At 39.2% G+C, this 22601-nt stretch overlaps 1 protein-coding gene across 1 annotated transcript in view; it reads right to left on the bottom strand.

Moving 5' to 3' along the window:
* The window catches only part of SPIRE1 (spire type actin nucleation factor 1), a 205540-nt gene that overhangs the window by 15604 nt on the left and 167335 nt on the right, over positions 1 to 22601 (bottom strand). Inside the window, 2 exon segments of the mRNA XM_043559432.1 lie at positions 16696 to 16786; positions 20046 to 20218. Of these exon segments, the coding sequence (XP_043415367.1) occupies positions 16696 to 16786; positions 20046 to 20218 (264 nt within the window).

Below are 22601 nucleotides of genomic sequence, written 5' to 3'. Positions count from 1 at the left end.
GACATTTAACCGACTGAGCCACCCAGGTGCCCCAGAATTTTCCTCAATTTTAAGGCTGAGTACTATTTCATTGTGTGGATATTCCACATTTTGCCTAGCCATTCATCCACTGACGGACACTGAGGTTGCTTTCACATTTTAGCTATTGTGAATACTGCTATGAACATGGATGTACAAATATCTCTTTGAGATTCTGCTTTCAATTTTTTTTTTCTGTTTCGATTCTTTTGCTTATATAGTCAGAAGCAGAATTGCTGGATCATATATAATTCTATTTTTAAGTTTCTGAGGAGTCACCATACTCTTTTCCACAACACCTGTACCATTTCACATTCCCAACAGTGCACATGATTCCAATTTCTCTACATTCTTGCCAACACTTGTCTTCTGATTTTTGTTTTGATAGCAGCCATTTTAATGGGTGGGAGGTGGCATCTCACTATAGTTTTGATTTGTATTTCCCTAATGATTAATGATGCTGAGAATCTTTTCATGCACTTGTTGGTCATTAGTGTATCTTCTTTGGAGAAATGTCCATTTGAGTCCTTTGCCTGTTTTATAATTAGGTTCTCTTTTCTGTTGTTGAGTTTCAAGACACTCTCTATATATTCTGAATATTAATCCTTTATTAGAGATATGATCTGCAAATATTTTCTCCTATCCTGCATGCTGCCCTTTTATTTCATTGATAGTGTCTTTTTATGCATAAAAGTTTTTTAAATTTCATAAATTCCAGTTTGTCTATTTTTACAAATAGACAATTTTTTGTCTATCCTTGGAGTCATAGCCAAGAAACCATTGCCAAATCCAATGTCATGAAGTTTTTGTCCTATGTTTTCTTCTAAGAGTTTTATTATTTTAGGTCTTACATTTAGGTTCTTAATCCATTTTGAGTTAATTTTTGTATATGGTGTTACATGAGGGTATAACTTCCTTTTTGCATGTGGATATACAGTTCTCGCAGGACCATTTGCTGAAAGACTTCCCATTGAATTGTCTTGGCACACTTGTCAAAAATCTTTTGACCATATAGGTGAGGCTTTATTCTGGGCTCTCTATTCTATTTTGTTGATTTATATGTCTGTCTTTATGCTAATACCTCATTGCGTTGATTACTATAGTTTGTAGGGTTTTTTTTCTTCAATATATGAAATTTATTGTCAAATTGGTTTCCATACAACACCCAGTGCTCATCCCAAAAGGTGCCCTCCTCAATACCCATCACCCACCCTCCCCTCCCTCCCACCCCCCCATCAACCCTCAGTTTGTTCTCAGTTTTTAACAGTCTCTTATGTTTTGGCTCTCTCCCACTCTAACCTCTTTTTTTTTTTTTCCTTCCCTTCCCCCATGGGTTTCTGTTAAGTTTCTTAGGATCCACATAAGAGTGAAACCATATGGTATCTGTCTTTCTCTGTATGGCTTATTTCACTTAGCATCACACTCTCCAGTTCCATCCACGTTGCTACAAAAGGCCATATTTCATTCTTTCTCATTGCCACGTAGTATTCCATTGTGTATATAAACCACAATTTCTTTATCCATTCATCAGTTGATGGACATTTAGGCTCTTTCCATAATTTGGCTATTGTTGACAGTGCTGCTATAAACATTGGGGTACAAGTGCCCCTATGCATCAGTACTCCTGTATCCCTTGGATAAATTCCTAGCAGTGCTATTGCTGGGTCATAGGGTAGGTCTATTTTTAATTTTCTGAGGAACTTCCACACTGCTTTCCAGAGCGGCTGCACCAATTTGCATTCCCACCAACAGTGCAAGAGGGTTCCCGTTTCTCCACATCCTCTCCAGCATCTATAGTCTCCTGATTTGTTCATTTTGGCCACTCTGACTGGCGTGAGGTGATATCTGAGTGTGGTTTTGATTTGTATTTCCCTGATAAGGAGCGACGTTGAACATCTTTTCATGTGCCTGTTGGCCATCCAGATGTCTTCTTTAGAGAAGTGTCTATTTACGTTTTCTGCCCATTTCTTCACTGGGTTATTTGTTTTTCGGGTGGGGAGTTTGGTGAGCTCTTTATAGATTTTGGATACTAGCCCTTTGTCCGATATGTCATTTGCAAATATCTTTTCCCATTCCGTTGGTTGCCTTTTAGCTTTGTTGGTTGTTTCCTTTGCCGTGCAGAAGCTTTTTATCTTCATAAGGTCCCAGGAGTTCATTTTTGCTTTTAATTCCCTTGCCTTTGGGGATGTGTCAAGTAAGAAATTGCTATGGCTGAGGTCAGAGAGGTCTTTTCCTGCTTTCTCCTCTAAGGTTTTGATGGTTTCCTGTCTCACATTCAGGTCCTTTATCATTTTGAGTTTATTTTTGTGAATGGTGTGAGAAAGTGGTCTAGTTTCAATCTTCTGCATGTTGCTGTCCAGTTCTCCCAGCACCATTTGTTAAAGAGACCGTCTTTTTTCCATTGGATGACCTTTCCTGCTTTGTCAAAGATTAGTTGGTCATACGTTTGTGGGTCTAGTTCTGGGGTTTCTATTCTATTCCATTGGTCTATGTGTCTGTTTTTGTGCCAATACCATACTGTCTTGATGATGACAGCTTTGTAGTAGAGGCTAAAGTCTGGGATTGTGATGCCTCCTGCTTTGGTCTTCTTCTTCAAAATGACTTTGGCTATTCGGGGCCTTTTGTGGTTCCATATGAATTTTAGGATTCCTTGTTCTAGTTTTGAGAAGAATGCTGGTGCAATTTTGATTGGGATTGCATGGAATGTGTAGATAGCTTTGGGTAGTATTGACATTTTGACAATATTTATTCTTCCAATCCATGAGCACGGAATGTTTTTCCATTTCCTTATATCTTCCTCAATTACCTTCATAAGCTTTCTATAGTTTTCAGCATACCGATCTTTTACATCTTTGGTTAGGTTTATTCCTAGGTATTTTATGCTTCTTGGTGCAATTGTGAATGGGATCAGTTTATTTGTCTTTCTGTTGCTTCATTACTAGTGTATAAGAATGCAACTGATTTCTGTACATTGATTTTGTATCCTGCAACTTTGCTGAATTCATGTATCAGTTCTAGCAGACTTTTGGTGGAGTCTATCGTATTTTCCATGTATAATATCATGTCATCTGCAAAAAGTGAAAGCTTAACTTCATCTTTGCCAATTTTGATGCCTTTGATTTCCTTTTGTTGTCTGATTGCTGATGCTAGAATTTCCAACACTATGTTAAACAACAGCGGTGACAGTGGACATCCCTGTCGTGTTCCTGATCTCAGGGAAAAAGGTCTGAATTTTTCCCCGTTGAGGATGAGGTTAGCTGTGGGCTTTTCATAAACGGCTTTTATGATCTTTAAGTATGTTCCTTCTATCCCGACTTTCTCAAGGGTTTTTATTAAGAAAGGGTGCTGGATTTTGTCAAAGACCTTTTCTGCATCGACTGACAGGATCATATGGTTCTTATCTTTTCTTTAATGTGATGTTATCATGTTGATTGATTTGCGAATGTTGAACCAGCCCTGCATCCCAGGAATGAATCCCACTTGATCATGGTGAATAATTCTTTTTATATGCTGTTGAATTCGATTTGCTAGTATCTTATTGAGAAATTTTGCATCCATATTCATCAGGGATATTGGCCTGGAGTTCTCTTTTTTTACTGGGTCTCTGTCTGGTTTAGAAATCAAAGTAATACTGGCTTCATAGAATGAGTCTGGAAGTTTTCCTTCCCTTTCTATTTCTTGGAATAGCTTGAGAAGGATAGGTATTATCTCTGCTTTAAACGTCTGGTAGAACTCCCCTGGGAAGCCATCTGGTCCTGGACTCTTATTTGTTGGGAGATTTTTGATGACTGATTCAATTTCTTCGCTGGTTATGGGTCTGTTCAAGCTTTCTATTTCCTCCTGATTGAGTTTTGGTAGCGTGTGGGTGTTTAGGAATTTGTCCATTTCTTCCAGGTTGTCCAGTTTGTTGGCATATAGTTTTCCATAGTATTCCCTGATAATTGCTTGTATCTCTGAGGAATTGGTTGTAATAATTCCATTTTCATTCATGATTTTATCTATTTGGGTCATCTCCCTTTTCTTTTTGAGAAGCCTGGCTAGAGGTTTGTCAATTTTGTTTATTTTTTCAAAAAACCAACTCTTGGTTTCGTTGATCTGCTCTACAGTTTTTTTTTAGATTCTATATTGTTTATTTCTGCTCTGATCTTTATTATTTCTATTCTTCTGCTGGGTTTAGGCTGTCTTTGCTGTTCTGCTTCTATTTCCTTTAGGTGTGCTGTTAGATTTTGTATTTGGGATTTTTCTTGTTTCTTGAGATAGGCCTGCATTGCAATGTATTTTCCTCCCAGGACTGCCTTCGCTGCATCCCAAAGCATTTGGATTGTTGTATTTTCATTTTCGTTTGTTTCCATATATTTTTTAATTTCTTCTCTAATTGCCTGGTTGACCCACTCATTCTTTAGTAGGGTGTTCTTTAACCTCCATGCTTTTGGAGGTTTTCCAGACTTTTTCCTGTGGTTGATTTCAAGCTTCATAGCATTGTGGTCTGAAAGTATGCATGGTATGATTTCAATTCTTGTATACTTATGAAGGGTTGTTTTATGACCCATTATGTGATCTATCTTGGAGAATGTTCCATGTGCACTCGAGAAGAAAGTATATTCTGTTGCTTTGGGATGCAGAGTTCTAAATATATCTGTCAAGTCCATCTGATCCAATGTCTCATTCAGGGCCCTTGTTTCTTTATTGACCGTGTGTCTAGATGATCTATCCATTTCCGTAAGTGGAGTGTTAAAGTCCCCTGCAATTACCACATTCTTATCAATAAGGTTGCTTATGTTTGTAAGTAATTGTTTTATATATTTGGGGGCTCCGGTATTCGGCGCATAGACATTTATAATTGTTAGTTCTTCCTGATGGATAGACCCTGTAATTATTATATAATACCCTTCTTCATCTCTTGTTACAGCCTTTAATTTAAAATCTCATTTGTCTGATGTTAAGTATGGCTACTCCACCTTTCTTTTGACTTCCAGTGGCATGATAAATAGTTCTCCATCCCCTCACTCTCAATCTGAAGGTGTGCTCAGGTCTAAAATGAATCTCTTGTAGACAGCAAATAGATGGGTCTTATTTTTTTATCCATTCTGATACCCTATGTCTTTTGGTTGGCGCATTTAGTCCATTTACATTCAGTGTTATTATAGAAAGATATGGGTTTAGAGTCATTGTGATGTCTGTAGGTTTCATGCTTGTAGTGATGTCTCTGGTACTTTGTCTCACAGGATCCCCCTTAGGATCTCTTGTAGGGCTGGTTTAGTGGTGACGAATTCCTTTAGTTTTTGTTTGTTTGGGAAGACCTTTATCTCTCCTTCTATTCTAAATGACAGACTTGCTGGATAAAGGATTCTCGGCTGCATATTTTTTCTGTTCATCACATTGAAGATCTCCTGCCATTCCTTTCTGGCCTGCCAAGTTTCAGAAGAGAGATCAGTCACGAGTCTTGTAAGTCTCCCTTTATATGTTAGAGCACGTTTATCTTTAGCTGCTTTCAGAATTTTCTCTTTATCCTTGTATTTTGCCAGTTTCACTATGATATGTCGTGCAGAAGATCGATTCAAGTTACGTCTGAAGGGAGTTCTCTAGCCTCTTGGATTTCAATGCTTTTTTCCTTCCCCAGATGAGGGAAGTCCTCAGCTATTATTTCTTCAAGTACACCTTCAGCACCTTTCCCTCTCTCTTCCTCCTCTGGAATACCAATTATGCGTATATTATTTCTCTTTAGTGGATCACTTAGTTCTCTAATTTTCCCCTCATACTCCTGGATTTTTTTATCTCTCTTTTTCTCAGCTTCTTCTTTTTCCATAATTTTATCTTCTAGTTCACCTATTCTCTCCTCTGCCTCTTCAATCCGAGCCGTGGTTGTCTCCATTTTATTTTGCAGCTCATTGATAGCATTTTTTAGCTCCTCCTGGTTGTTCCTTAGTCCCTTGATCTCTGTAGCAATAGATTCTCTGCTGTTCTTTATACTGCTTTCAAGCCCAGCGATTAATTTTATGACTATTATTCTAAATTCACTTTCTGTTATATTGTTTAAATCGTTTTTGATCAGTTTGTTAGCTGTTGTTATTTCCTGGACATTTTTTTGAGGGGAATTCTTCTGTTTGTCATTTTGGATAGTACCTGGAGTGGTTCAGAACTGCGGGGTACTTCCCCTGTGCTGTCTTGAATAACTTGCATTGGTGGGCGGGGCCACAGTCAGACCTGATGTCTGCCCCAGCCCACTGCTGGGGCCACAGTCAGACTGGTGTGTGCCTTCACTTCCCCTCTCTTAGGGGCAGGATTCCCTGTGGGGTGGCGTGGCCCATCTGGGCTACTTGCACACTGCCAGACTTGTGGTGCTGGGGATCTGGCTTATTAGCTGGGGTCGATCGGCAAGGTGCATGGGGGTAGGAGGGGCAGGCTCAGCTCACTTTTCCTTCGGAGATCTGCCTCGGAAGGGGCCCTGCAGCACCGGGAGGGAGTCAGACCCACCGGAGGCATGTATCTGCAGAAGCACAGCGTTGGGTGTTTGCGCGGAGCAAGCAAGTTCCCTGCAGGAACTGGTTCCCTTTGGGATTTTGGCTGGGGGAGAGGCCAGAGAGATGGCACTGGCGAGCGCCTTTGTTCCCCGCCAAGCTGAGCTCTGTCGTCCGGGGTTCACCAACTCTCCTTCCCATTGTCCTCCAGTCCTCCTGTTCTCTGAGCAGAGCAGATGTCAAGTCCCGCTTGCTGTCCGAACACACTCCCTCCGGCCCCTCCGCTTTTGCCAGACTCAGGGGTCTGCTTGGCCGGTGGGCCGCCCCTCCAACCTGGCTCCCTCCCACCAGTCCATGTAGCACACACCGCCTCCCCGCCCTTCCTACCCTCTTCCCTTTCCTACCCTCTTCCGTGGGCCTCTTGTCTGCGCTTGGCTCTAGAAACTCCATTCTGCTAGTCTTCTGGCGGTTTTCTGGGTTATTTAGGCAGGTGTAGGTGGAATCTAAGTGATCAGCAGGATGTGCGGTGAGCCCAGCGTCCTCCTACGCCGCCATCTTCCCAGGATCTAGTTTGTAGTAAGTTTTGAAATCAGGAAGTATGAGTTCTTTTTCAAAGTTGTTTTGGCTATTTGGGTCCTCTGAGATTCCATATGAATATTAGAATGGGTGGTCTTCTATTTCTGCAAAAATGTCATTGGCATTTTGATAGAGATTGCACTGAATCTGTAGATAACTTTGGTCAGTATAAACATTTTAAGAATATTAAGTCTTCCAATCCATGAACACAGGATATGTTTCCATTTATTTATGTCTTCTTTAATTTCTTTCAGCAATGTTTTTAGTGAGCAAGCCTTTCACTTCCTTGTTTGATTCCTAAGTATTTTATTCTTTTTGATATTCTTTTATAAATGGAATTGCTTTTGTCATTTCCTTTTCAGATTATTGCTTGTGTATAGAAATGGAACTGATTTTTAAAAATATTTACTTATTTTTGAGACAGAGAGACAGTGTGATCAGGGGAGGGGCAGAGAGTGAGGGAGACACAGAATCTGAAGCAGACTCTAGGCTCTGAGCTGTTAGCAGAGAGCCCGACACAGGGCTCAAACTCATGAACTGTGAGATCAGGAACTGAGCCACCCAGGTGCCCCAAAATGCAACTGATTTTTGTGTGCTGACTTTATATTTTGCTACTTTACTGAATTATTTATTCTAACAATATTTTTGTGTTTGGAATCTTTTAGAGTTTTTTTACATGTGAGATCGTATCATCTGCAAAGAGGTAAGTTTACTTTTTTTTCCTGTCTGGCTACCCTTTATTTCCTTTTTTTCCTTATTTCCTTTCCTTTATTTCCTAGCCAAACTGTGCTAACACTTCCAGGACTATGTTGAACAGAAGTGATGAAAGCTGGCATCCTTGCCTTGTTTCTATTTATTAGAGGAAATTTTTTCAGTCTTTCACCACTGAGTATGATGTTTAAAGTGAATTTTTCATATATGGCTTTTATTACATTAAGGTAGTTTCCTTTTTTTCAATTAAAAAATTTTTTATTTTAAGTTTAGAAAGAGAGTGCAAGCAGGGGAGAAGGGCAGACGGCACAGAGAGAGAGAGAGAGAGAGAGAGAGAGAGAGAGAAATTCCCAAGAAGGCTCCACATTCAGCATGGAGTCCAACACAGAGCTCAATCCCACAACCCTAGGATCGTGACCTGAACCAAAATCAAGAGTTGGACGCTCAACTGACAGCCATCCAGGTGCCTCAAGGTAGTTTCTTTCTATTCCTAGTTTGTGTAAAGTGTTTTTACCCTGAAAGGGTGTTCAATTTTGTCAAATGGTATTTCTGCATTGATTAAAATAATCCTGTGGTTGTCTTCCTGTTAATGTGGCATATTACGCTACTCAATTTTTATATGTTGAACCATGCTTGCAGTCAGGAATAAATCCTGCTTGGTCAGGGTATGTAATCCTTTTACTATAATGCTGAATTCTGTTTGTTAGTATTTTTATTTATTTATTTTTTTTATTTATTTTTAAAAATTTAAAAATAACAATTTACTGTCAAATTGGCTTACATACAACACACAGTGCTCATCCCAGCAAGTGCCCTCCTCAATGCCCATCACCCATTTTCCCCTCTCCCCCCAAATCCACCCTCAGTTAGTTCTCTGTATTTAAGAGTCTCTTGTGGTTTGCCTCTCTCCCTGTTTATAATTATTTTTTCCCCTTCCCTTCCCCCATAGACTTCTGTTAAGTTTCTCAAGATCCACACATGAGTGAAAACACATGATATCTGTCCTTCTCTGACTAACCTATTTCACTCAGCATAATACCTTGCAGTTCCATCCATGTTGCCGCAAAGGGCATGATTTCATTCTTTCTCATTGCCAAGTAGTATTCCATTGTATATATAAACCACATCTTCTTTATCCATTCATCAGTTGATGGACATTTAGGCTCTTTCCATAATTTGGCTATTGTTGAAAGTGCCGCTATAAACATTGGGGTACACGTGCCCCTATGCATTAGCACTCCTAGTAGTGCTATTGCTGGGTCATAGAGTAGTTCTATTTTTAATTTTTGACGAACTTCCACACTGTTTTCCAAAGTGGCTGTACCAGTCTGCATTCCCACCAACAGTGCAAGAGGGTTCCCATTTCTCCATATCCTCACCAGCATCTATAGTTTCCTGATTTGTTCATTTTAGCCACTCTGACCGGTGTGAGATGGTATCTCAGTGTGGCTTTGATTTGTATTTCCCTGATGATGAGTGACGTTTCGTGATGAGCATCGTTTCATGTATCTGCTGCCCATTTGGATGTTTTCTTTGGAAAAGTGTCTATTCATGTCTTCTGCCCATTTCTTCACTCAATTATTTGTTTTTTGGGTGTGGGGTTTGGTAAGTTCTTTATAGATTTTGGATACCAGCCCTTTATCTGATAGGTCATTTGCAAATATCTTTTCCCATTCCATTGGATGCCTTTAGTTTTGTTGTTTCCTTTGCAGTGCAGACGCCTTTTATCTTGATGAGGTCCCAATAGTTCATTTTTACTTTTAATTCCCTTGCCTTTGGAGATGTGTTGAGTAAGAATGCGGCTGAGGTCAAAGAGCCTGCTTTCTCCTCTAGGGTTCTGATGGTTTCCTGTCTCACATTCAGGTCTTTCACCATTTTGAGTTTATTTTGTGTATTGTGTAAGAAAGTGGTCTAGATTCATTCTTCTGCATGTTCCTGTCCAGTTCTCCCAGCACCATTTGCTAAAGAGACTGTCTTTTCCATTGGATACTTTTTCTTGCTTTGTCAAAGATTAGTTGGCCATACATTTGTGGGTCCAATTTTGGGGTCTCTATTCTATTCCATTGGTCTATGTGTCTGTTTTTGTGCTACTGTGTTGATTACAGCTTTGTAGTAGAGGCTAAAGTCTGGGATTGTGATGCTTCCCGCTTTGGTTTTCTTCTTCAATATCACTTTGGTCATTTGGGGTCTTTTCTAGTTCCATACAAATTTTAGGATTGTTTGTTCTAGTTTTGAGAAGAATGCTGGTGCAATTTCCACTGGGATTGCACTGAATGTGTAGATTGCTTTGGGTAGTATTGACATTTTAACAATATTTATTCTTCCAATCCATGAGCATGGGATGTTTTTCCATTTCTTTGTGTCTTCTTCAGTTTCCCTCATAAGCTTTCCATAGTTTTCAGCATACAGATCTTTTACAGATCTTTGGTTAGGTTTATTCCTAGGTATTTTATGGTTCTTGGTGCAATTGTAAATGGAATCAGTTTCTTTATTTCTCTTTCTGTTGCTCCATTACTGGTGTATAAAAATGCAACCAATTTCTGTACATTGATTTTGTACCCTGCAACTTTGCTAAATTCATTTATCAGTTCTAGGAGTCTTTTGGTGGAGTCTTATGGGTTTTCCATGCAGAGTATGTCGACTGTGAAAAGTGAAAGTTTGACTTCTTTGCCAATTTTGATGCCTTTGATTTCCTTTTGTTGTCTGACTGCTGATGCTATGAGTTCCAACACTATGTTAAACAACAGTGGTGAGAGTGGACATCCCTGTCATGTTCCTGATCTCAGGAAAGCTCTCAGTTTTTTCCCATTAAGGATGATATTAGCTGTGGGCTTTTTATATATGGCTTTATGATGTTTAAGTATGTTTTTCTATCCCTACTTTCTTGAGGGTTTTTATTAAGAAAGGATGTTGTATTGTGACATATGCTTTCTCTGCATCTGTTGACAGGATCATCTGGTTCTTATCCTTTCTTTTATTAATGTGATGTATCACACTGATTGATTTGCAAATATTCAACCAGGCCTGCAGCCCAGGAATGAATCCCACTTGATCATGGTGAATAATTCTTTTTACATGCTGTTGAATTTGATTTGCTAGTATCTTGTTGGGAATTTTTGCATCCATGTTCATCAGGGATACTGGCCTATAGTTCTCCTTTTTTGTGGGGTCTCTGTCTGGTTTGGGAATCAAGGTAATGCTGGTTTCATAGAATGAGTCCAGAAGTTTTCCATACATTTCTATTTTTTGGAAGAGCTTGAGAAGGATAGGTATTAACTCTGCTTTAAATAGCTGGTAGAATTCCCCAGGGAATTATTTATTTTTGAGAGAGAGAGGGAGACACAGTGTGAGTGGGGGAGGGGCAGAGAGAGAGACACACACACACAGAATTGAAGCAGGCTCCAAGCTTTGAGCCATCAGCACAGAGCCTGACGTGGGGCTTGAAATCATGGACTGCGAGATCATGACCTGAGCTGAAGCCAGACCCTCAACCAACTGAACCACCCAGGCACCCATTTGTTAGTAAAAGATCTTTAAAAAAAGTCAGTATTTGTAAAGGGTACTGATCTATAGTTTTCTGTCCTTATAGTGTCTTTGTTTGGTTTCAGTATCAGGGTAATGCGGTCTCACAGAATGACTTTTAGGAAACGTTCCCTTCTCTTCAATTTTTTGGAAATGTTTGAGAAGAATTGGTAGTTTTGGGTTTTTGTTTTGTTTTTTAAGGCATCAAATTCCAGCCTCTTCTTTGTTGGGAGAGTTTCTGATTGCTAACTCACTATCCTTACTAGTAATCTGAATGATTTTGTTTCTTTCTGATTTAGTCTTGCTAGATTTGGCATTTCTAGGAATTTGTCCATTTCATCAAGACTATACAATTAAAAAATTTTTTTTTAACCTTTATTTATTTTTGAGACAGAGAGAGACAGAGCATGAATGGGGGAGGGTCAGAGAGAGGGAGACACAGAATCTGAAACAGGCTCCAGGCTCTGAGCTGTCAGCACAGAGCCCGATGCAGGGCTTGAACTCACTGACCGCGAGATCATGACCTGAGCCGAAGTCGGCCGCTTAACTGACTGAGCCACCCAGGCGCCCCAAGACTATACAATTTGATGGTAAGTGTTCATGATACTCTCTCATAACTCTTTTTATTTCTGTAGAATCAGAAGTAATGGTTCCTCTTTTCATTTCTCATGTTAGTATTTTGAGTCTTTTTTCTTAGGCCATCTTGTTAATGGTTTGTCAACTGTGTTGATATTTTTGAGGAATCAATTTTTGGTTCCACGGATTTTCTCCATTGTTTTTCTATTCTCTATTTCATTTATTTCTGCTCTAATCTTTATTATTTCCTTTCTTCTGCTAACTTTGTGTTTAGTTTGTTCTTCTTTTTCTAGTTCCTTAAGTTGTAAAGTTAGGTTGTTGGTTCACTCATTCATTCGTTCCTTCCTTTCTTTTTAAAACCACAAACTAATCATTGAAATGTGTTTATCACAGTAAGTTTCACCTTAGCAGTGTTTTTACTGTGTCCTATATGTTGTATTTTTATTTTCATTTGTAAGTATTTTCTAATCTCTCTGGTGACCTCTTCTTTCTCCCACTGATTTTTAAAAAGTGTATTGTTTAATTTCTATAATTTTGTGAATTTTTCAGTTTTCTTTCTGTTACTGATTTCTAACTTTATCCCATTATGGCCAGAGAAGATCCTTTGTATATGATACCTATCTTTTAAAATCTATTGAGACTTCACTTGTAGTTTCACATATGGTCTATTCTTGAAAACGTTCCATGTGCCCTGAAGAAGAATGTGTGTTTGTTGTTGGGTGGAGTATTCTGTATATGTCTTTCAGATCTAGTTGGTTTATTGGGCTGCTCAAGTCCTCTATTTCCCTATCTTCTGTCTGGTTATTCTATCCATTATTGTGAGAGGGGTCTCCAACTATTATTGAGAACTATTTCTCTTTCATTTCTGTCAGTTTTTATTTTACATATTTTGATGGTCTGTCATTAGCTGCATAAATGTTAATAACTGTTCTTTCCTCTTACTGCATTGAGCCTTTTATTACTACACAGTCTCCTTCCTTGTCTCTTGTAACTTATTTTTTTTTTTCAACGTTTATTTATTTTTGGGACAGAGAGAGACAGAGCATGAACGGGGGAGGGGCAGAGAGAGAGGGAGACACAGAATCGGAAACAGGCTCCAGGCTCCGAGCCATCAGCCCAGAGCCTGACGCGGGGCTCGAACTCACCGACCGCGAGATCGTGACCTGGCTGAAGTCGGACGCTTAACCGACTGCACCACCCAGGCGCCCCTCTTGTAACTTATTTTTAATTTAAAGTCTATATTGTCTAATGTCAGTATAGTTACTCCAGCTTCCTTTTGGTTACCATTTGCGTGGAATATCTTTTTTTTTTTTTAATTTTTTTAATGTTTATTTATTTTTGAGACAGAGAGAGACAGAGCATGAACGGGGGAGGGAGACACAGAATCGGAAGCAGGCTCCAGGCTCTGAGCCATCAGCCCAGAGCCCGACGCGGGGCTCGAACTCACGGACTGCGAGATCGTGACCTGAGCTGAAGTCAGACGCTTAACTGACTGAGCCACCCAGGTGCCCCTGGAATATCTTTTCTATACTGTCACTTTCAATCTGTTTATGTCTTTGAATCTCAAGGGAGTCTTTTCTAGTCTGCATATAGTTGAATCATGTGTTTTTATCCATTCTGCCAATCTCTAGCTTTTGATTAGAGAGTTTAATTCATTTACATTTAAACTAATTACTGATCAGGATGGACTTCTGTCATTTGTTTTCTATATGCCTTCCAGCTCATTTCCTTCATTCTTGTTTTTCATGTGAAATTGTTTTTTTCTATAACGAAACATTTAAATTCCTTTCCCATTTTCTTTTGTATATATTCTGTAGCTATTTTCTTTGTGGTTACCATGGAAACTACATTTAACAGTCTAAAATTATAACATTCTGATTTGGATGTATAGCAGCTTAATTTCTATACCACACAAAACTCTGCTCCCATACAGCTCTGTCCTCCATCCCTCTTGGTTGTTGATGTCACAAAATTACATTTGTATACACTGCCTTCCCCCAAATAGAGACTAATAATTCTTTTTAAATGCATTAGTCTCTCAAATTACATAGAAAACAAAAAGTGCAGTTATAAACCAGTGTTACAATAATACTAGCTTTTATAATTGCCTATGTATTTGACCAAGACCTTTATTTCTCCTATGGTTTCGAATTATTACCTAGTGTCCTTCTATTTCAGCCTGTAAGACCTCTGAGCCTTTAATGTAGGGAGGGTCTAGTGGTTATGGACTCCCTCAGCTTTTGTTTATCTGGGAATATCTTTATTTCTCTCTCACTTTGAACTATAGTTTTGCTGAATAGAAGATTGTTGCTTGACTTTTTTTTTTTCTTTAAGCACTCTGAATATACAGAGTTCCCCAACTATCTGGAAGGAGAGCATTCCTATGAAACCTTTTGTAAGCTGAAATGGCAAAAACCAAAGAAGCAACTGAAACATCTTGTAGAAGTGAAAATCCTCTTTGGATTTCTCAGTTAGCTAAAACAAACATTAATGTTGATCTTTCAAAAAAAGTGAAGTGGTGTAAAGCAAACTTTCAGACTGTGGGTGACAGTGGGTGAAAAAGCTGTTATTGGTCTACTGTCTTCAGGCCTCCAAAGTTTCTGACGAGAAATATGCTGAAAATTTCATTGAGGATCCCTTGTCTCTAGTGACTCACTTCTCTCTTGTTGCTCTGTCTTTGGCTTTTTTTTTTTAATTTTTTTTTTCAACGTTTATTTATTTTTGGGACAGAGAGAGACAGAGCATGAATGGGGGAGGGGCAGAGAGAGAGGGAGACACAGAATCGGAAACAGGCTCCAGGCTCTGAGCCATCAGCCCAGAGCCTGACGCGGGGCTCGAACTCCTGGACCGCGAGATCGTGACCTGGCTGAAGTCGTACGCTTAACCGACTGCGCCACCCAGGCGCCCCCGTCTTTGGCTTTTGAAAGTTGGGTTATAATGTGTCCTGCTGTGGGTCTCTTTGAGTTCATTTTAGTGGAGCTTCTTGGATATTTATATTCATGTCTTTCATCAAATTTGGGAAGTCTCAGAAATTATTTCTGCAATTATTCTTTCTGCCCCTCTCTCTCCTCTCCTTCGGGGACTCCCACCATCCATTTGTTGGTCTGGTTGATGGTGTCCGACAGATCTCTCCGTCTGTGTTTGCTTGTCTTTGGTCTTTTGTCTTTCTATTCCTCAGGCATGATGTTTTCTATTGCCCTGGCCTGAATTTGTAGATTATTTTTTCTGCTTGCTCAAATCTGTCCTTTAATCTTCTAGTGAATTTTTCTTTTCAGTTAATGGAATTTTCAGCTCCAGAATTTTTTTGGTTTCATTTTAGGTTTTCTGGCTCTTTATTATCTTTCCATATTGTTCACACATAGTGTTCCTGACTTTCTCCACATCTTTTAGTTCTTTGAGCATTTTAAAACAGTGTTTTTAAAAGTCTTTGATGGGCATATCACCCTCTTTTTCTGGGGCAGTTTCCGTTGATTGTTTCTTTACTCTGAATGGGCCATACCTTCATGTTTTTTTGTATGCCTTGTGATTTTGTTTTGTTTTGTTAAACACTGGACATTTGAATCTAATGATGTGGTAACTCTGGAAATCATATTCTGCCCCTTTCCCAGGTGCTGCTGTTTTTTGTTATTGTTTTTGTTCACTGTTTTCTTGACTGTTGTAGGCTCTCTCTGTGCTGAGGATCAGCCTGAGATATAAACTTAAGATCTCAGGTCTTTCATAAGCCATTCTCTGGGCATGCATAGTAACTTTATAATTTTTCCTATATATGTAGTTTTTTCTGAATATCTTAGTCTTTAATGTCTGGCTCCAGAAAGGGACAAAGCTAAAAATGAAGGGGGTAGGGGGAAGGAGCCAGGCCTTTAAATTCCCTGGAAGACACTTCAGCATGCAGGGAGCTGGCAACAAGGAACAACAATGACTACAGGCCTCTTTGTCTACACCTTTGGAATCAGATGGAACAATCAGCAATCAAAGGAAAGATTCCCAATATTTGGAGGACAGCGTCCTTTTTGCCCACCCTAGTTCCTGTAAACTGTGTGTAAGCTGCTTCAGGAACACTAAACTGCCTTGTGGCTGGGGGTGGGGCATGAGTAGCTGCTACTGTACTAAGAGCTGAAAGTGACTGAAATATCCACAAGTTTTCATCTAAATCTTCCCCTGGAAGTTGCAAGCCTTCAACAGACTTCAGAGTTCCAAAGTAGTCACATCAGACAGATTCTGCCAGTGCAATTGTTGTCTAGGTGGGAGACGGATTCTTGGTGCTTCTTGTTCCAACATCTTCCCAGAATCCTCTCCCTAAATGTGTAATTTTTAATCTTTCATAATGATCTTGTACATGAAAAATATTATTAAAAACATTTAGAAATCACTTAACTTCAGATTCTGTGTTCAGAACCTATGAAGAGCTACAAAGGCATTTTTACTATCTATATATGTAAGGGGGTATAGATACATGTATATGTGTGTGGGGGTGGGAATGATAACAAGTGTGATTACTTAGGGCTCTGAGCTTAAATTCAGACAAGGAGGTAATTAATCTAAAACACACACACACACACACACACACACACACACACACACACACACTTGACTTATTCCTTACAACCCAAAGGTGACTGATCTGTTATAAGAACCTGAGGCCCAGTTATCAGTTAAGCCCTATCTTAACAAGTCACTCTAGGACTATAACAATATTTCTGCTCCTGACTAGTGAAATTACAGGGTTAATTCTTTCTATCTTAAATGATCACAAGGCACTCTGGGATTCCCTATTCTAGGTCCAGTGTGTTTTTGAAGGTATCTGACACTAGCTCGTTTCATCACAAATACTCACGCTTCCTCGTGGACACAGCCTCTACTGAGGGATCTTCAAGGAAAGAAGGAGACACACTGCTGCTACTGGCTGATCTGTGCAGAGTTTCCTCCTGAGAAAGGTGGGGGCAGAGAAACAGAGAGATTCTTAGACATTAGTGCTCTCATGCTAATCACATTTTACTATTACAGATTTATTTTAATGTGAGGCACCAAATTAAAATGCCAAAGGTTCAAGGCAAGCAGAAGACAAACTAGAAGGGATCTAACATAAGACAAGTCTGGGTTTGTATCCCTCATTAGTGTGATGGGACACGGAACTAGTTTCTCATCTAGGTTTTGTTTTTTTTTTTTAATTTTTTTTTTTTCAACGTTTATTTATTTTTGGGACAGAGAGAGACAGAGCATGAATGGGGGAGGGGCAGAGACAGAAGGAGACAAAGAATCGGAAACAGGCTCCAGGCTCTGAGCCATCAGCCCAGAGCCTGTCGCGGGGCTCAAACTCACGGACCACGAGATCGTGACCTGGCTGAAGTCGGATGCTTAACCGACTGTGCCACCCAGGCGCCCCTCATCTAGGTTTTAACACCTGGTATTTAACCATCTTTACACTGTGTTATTGGATCACATAAGATAATGCACTCAAAACTCAAAATGCTTAACACATTACCAGGCACACAGTAAATAGTGGTTAACATTATTATTAGGGAAATATTTAATACATTTATAAAAGTAATAGATTGGGATCTGCATGAAGGTAGAAGCTATGTGTCTCATTCGTTGTTGTAACAAACCCACTGTTACTAAGTAATGAATAAATATTAATATTTGTTGAATAAAGATGAAAATAAACATTTCATATGAATCTAGAAAAATATCTACATTGTGCAAAACAAAATTTAAATTCCTATAACCTGTGAGAAGAGATCCTTAATTTGTTTTTAATAGTAATACCAAGATTAAGTACAATATTTATTCATGAAAAACTTACTATACATGAACTAAAAGACAACTTATTTCCATAATATCTATAGAAAACTGCTAAATAGTTTTAAATGCAGAAGAAAGACAACTGGGTTAAAATATTAACCTATGATTATGTGTGACAAGTAGTGAAAATTCTCTCTGGCCTACTTAGTTAAGGTGATTTTAAGAATTAGCCATTCATAAAAAATGGCCTCACCTAAAACCTAATGTTGAAAGCTGTGGTTTCAAACAAGCTACAATACAAAGGATCTGGCCAAAGAACATGAGATGAAAAAAGGCTGTATAAACCACACAGTTCAAACAAAGAAGGTTTGAACAATGATTTCCACACTCTTGGTACATACCATGAAGAACAAATCAAGTAATGTAACCAAAGTTTCAACCCTAGACATGGTGTAAAGGTCACACAAATCTCCAGAAAAGCTAGCAAGCAACTAGAACGACCTCCTTCTGCTTATGGAGGGTCAAAAGGAAATAAATGCCAAGAGTATCTCTTAGGAAAAGAAAAAAGGGGCCATATACACAGTACTCCCAAAAAATTATGAAGTGGGTGCTACCTAGATTTAAATAGCAGAAACCATCCGTGAGCCTCACATATGTTAGCCCACCTTCCCCAGAAACATTTTTTTTCTTAACATTTATTCATTTTTGAGAGACAGAGCATGAGCAGGGAAGGGGCAAAGAGGGAGACACAGAATCTGAAGCAGGCTCCAGGCTCTGAGCTGTCAGCACAGAGCCCGATGCGGGGCTCGAAATCACGAACTGTGAGATCATGACCTGAACTGAAGTCGGATGCTCAACCAACTGAGCCACCCTGGAGCCCCCCAGAAACATTTTTAGAGTTCAGTTTTACAGAACTGAGCATGTCCACCCCTTCTACACCACTCTTTACTGATTCCACTTGCTTCTACTGGGAAGAACCAAGAACCTGTTCTGGGGCAGTCAGGTGACTGTAAGTCAGTCAGCAGGAGAGAGAAGTGGTGGGGGCAATGGCATGGTTCAAGTCCCTTTAGGATTTTCTCTCAAAAGCTGTTGATGGTCCTCTGCCCCTGCTTGCTGACCACACACAGCTGGACCCAATCTCTCACTATTTAAAAACTAATCTTCATTAAGATTAGTTCCCAGCCCAGAGGAATCACAAAGATGCCCAGAAGAGGCCAGGGGACTTGGAGGTCGGATCTGAGCAAGAGGATGTGGGTGTAGAATCCGGCTCAGCTTGCCCTGTGGTGCCCATTCCCCCAACTAAGCACTTTGTACCTGGCTGGGGGATCCTGATGGCCTCTATTCTTTGAAGCACCAGTCTTTTCTATTGCCGGGCCTGCTTTCGAAAACTTGCTTGCTTGTATTGTCCGATGCAGTTACTAGTCACTCACTAAACTAGGCCTTTTCTAGTTCTACATCCTGACCAGTAGGCTCTTAATCATATGCGCTGGTTGGAACAACGTCACTTCTAGAATTCCTGCTGCTCCTTTACTGCTGCTTTGCTCCAAGGGTGGCACTGTCACTGAAGGCTGCCAGAACTGTCTCAGAGACAGGTCTGGGCAATTAAAGAATAATTCCTTAATTCTAACTTGGATGAACATGGAGTGGATGGAGCCAGCAACCACAACAGCAAACAGAAGATGAGAAGCTGGCTGTGTGTGTGTGTGTTGTTTGTCTGGCAGGGCCTGAGGGTAGAGGGAGGCAAGCATGTAATTTCATTTTATAGAGTGGAGATACACAACATTGATGCTGCAGACAAAGGCTTGAGAGAGAATTGGGAAGCACCAGCATCCTGATTTTTTTCTGGAAAACAGGGAGGACATGAGATCTTCCTCCAAAGGGCAGCAGGAGAAAGATGAAATCTGGATAACCTTAGCAGAGTTTTCTTTTGCAGACCTGTCTATTAGTATTATTACAGAAAGAACGAGCTTCACTATGGGTAGGTGTGTGTGTGTGTGTGTGTGTGTGTGTGAGAGAGAAAGAGAGAGAGAGAGAGAGAGGGAGAGAGAGAGAGAGAGAGAGAGAGAGAGTAAGAAAGAGAAGAATCCATGGAAATATATTTTTCTTTTTTCCTTCCCAGAATGAAAGGAAACGTAATGAAGATACTATGTTTGCATCTTTTTTTTTCTTATTTTAATAGCACTATAATCTAAGACCATGTGAATATTTCAGAACTTATTCTATAAACTATGGCCACTATACTGGTCTTTACCGAAAAACAGTAAGTAATCCACTGTTTCACTTCCTGCCAAACAAATGAATTTCAGTCCCAACTTTATTGATTGAAAAATAGGAAGAGATCAAGCAACAACTAAGGCAACGTGATTAGTAAACTAGGTCAGAGAGGGCTGGCATTCTGAACATGGAATCAAGATTTGAGAGCCAGGACCCAATGGGACTCACCTCAGAGTCTGAGCTGTCCAGTTCAGCCAGAGTTGGGGCTTTGAGGAGCTTCTTCCGCTGCACAGGCACCTGCTGTGCAGCGCGCAACCCATTTTCTTTTGTTTGTGATGTTAAACCTCCATTGACCATTGATGATTCCACAACGTTCTTTGGAGATTCGGGAGTAGTTACATCTGGTGAAAGAAAGGCGAAAGCTTACCTTTCTTTTCTCAAGCTAAGAAAGGTAATTAGTAGGCTGAATGCACTTTTCTAAGTACCTGCCTGTACTTGGTAGCACACATTAGGTGACATGGCATTTCCATGTCACACAAATACAACACAGAGGCTTGATACAATAATGCCTGCGTATATAAAACATTTTTGTTAGATATTATCTGTCAGATTCAATTAAAGAAAACCTTTAAATGAATAATTATATTCATATTTATACATTAGAATTTAGAGCCAGAAGGAATCCTATAGATAACTGACTTTAACTTCTGTATCCTCAAGAGATGTTAGTTTTACTTCATAGTCTCCAAAAAGCTAGTGATAGATGGACCACAGTGGTGGCATACACAAAGCCAAAGCAGCCATATGGCTCAACTATTTGAAAATGGTTTAATTTAAAAATCAAAATAGTGAATAATCTATATTCATATAAACATGATCACAAAGAATCTAGGATACATTCCTTCTGATAAAGCTGATTTATGATTTAGGTTATTTAGAGCTCGAATCTGGGTGGGAAGATGATACAACCGATTAAAGACATGTGGCAGCACAGAGTATACAGTATACAGAGTACAGAGCATAGAATATATAGTACAGAGTACAGAGCATGGGGTATATAGTATAAAGTACAGACTATGGAGCACAGAGTAGTATAGAGAGTACAGAGCAGGGTGTATATAGAGTATGCAGTACACAGTATAGACTACAGAGTAGAGTATAGAGACTACAGAGCATAGAGTATATAGTATACAGTACAGGGTTTAGAGTACATTTTTTAAAAGTGAAATAGGCTTTATTTTGAATATACGTATTCACTCAATTTTTCATAGTGCACAGCTATGTATGGAAGTATACAGAGAAAAACAAACATTAGAAATACCTAAGGATGGAAGCTTACAGGCAAAGGAGACATCTGATACATACCCATGAACAGGCTTAGAAGCATCATAGGACAGCATCCATTAGAAAAGAAAAAAAGCCATGCAAAAAATCTATCCAAACCATGGCAGGCAAGTGCAATCAGTACAAGTTACAGTTTCTTATATAGTACAAAAGTATACATGTTCTTTGGATTGAAAACATAATATAAATAAATGGCTTGGCTTTTATGTCCAAGTCAAAAATCATCTAATGTAAGTAACAAGTGTGGATGCCACATGTGACAATAAAATATTAAAGGCCACAGTATATAGAGTATTTAGTACAGAGGAGAGTACAGCGAGTATAGTATGTAGTACAGAGAAGAGTCTAGAGTAGTACAGAGAGTACATAGAGTACAGAGTATATATTATATAGAATACAGAGTACAGACTACAGAATATAAAGAGTACAGAGCATAGAGCACATAGCATATACAGTATGGAGTAGAGGGCACAGAATATAGAGACAATATAGTGTAGAGTATAGGGCACAGAGTACATAGAGTATACAGTATAGAGTACAGGGCACAGAAATATATAGTATAGAGTACAGGGCATAGAGTATATAGAGTATATAGTATAGAGTATAGAGTATATATAGCAGTATATACAGTATAGAGAGTAAAGAGCATAGAGCATATAGTATAGAGCACAGAGCATATAGAGTATAGAGCACAGAGTACACACTACAGAGCATAGAGACTATAGAATATATACAGAGAATATAGTATATATAGTTAAGTATACAGTATAGAGCAGAGTACAGAATATATATTACTGAGTACAGCCTAGAGAGCACAAAGCATAGAGTACAAGTACAGAATAAGAGTACTGAGTGCATAGTATAGAGGACAGGTTATACAGTATACAGAGTACAGAATATAGAGTACAGAGTATATAATATAGTAAGATGCAGATGATTTAGGTTCAAAGTCTAATTCTGCTGCTAGTTGTCTGTGAGCAAGTTACTTAACCTCTTGTTTCATCATCTGTAAAATGGGCCTAACAACAGACATGAGCTCATTTTGAAGATTAACAATTGCATATAAAATACTACTGTTTGTAATAATGGTAACACACAGTAAATGTTGGGAATTATTAACACTGATTTTTATCTCCATTAGCAGGAAAGTTAAGGCTCAGAGTGACTTAGCCAGTCACACAGCTATTGTGTTGTCAAGTTTTCCATTAATAATTTAATGTAAAATAAACAATTGATGGACAGATCTTCCTTTTCTTCCTTTCCTCCCTCCTTCCTTGCTTACTCATACCTTTTCTTCTCAGTCACAAGGACATGTGCTCTGACCTTCTGACCAGTCGCACAGTTGATTCCTTGTTAGTGTTATTAATTCTCAAGGCTGCCTTTTTCTCCTGGTATCCTGTGGGACTAATGCAAGTGGAACTAATTTTCTTTAGTATTTCA

The sequence above is a fragment of the Prionailurus bengalensis genome, chromosome D3 (assembly GCF_016509475.1).
Source record: "Prionailurus bengalensis isolate Pbe53 chromosome D3, Fcat_Pben_1.1_paternal_pri, whole genome shotgun sequence".
Lineage (NCBI taxonomy): Eukaryota > Metazoa > Chordata > Mammalia > Carnivora > Felidae > Prionailurus > Prionailurus bengalensis.
This window is presented reverse-complemented; position numbering and strand designations above follow the sequence as displayed.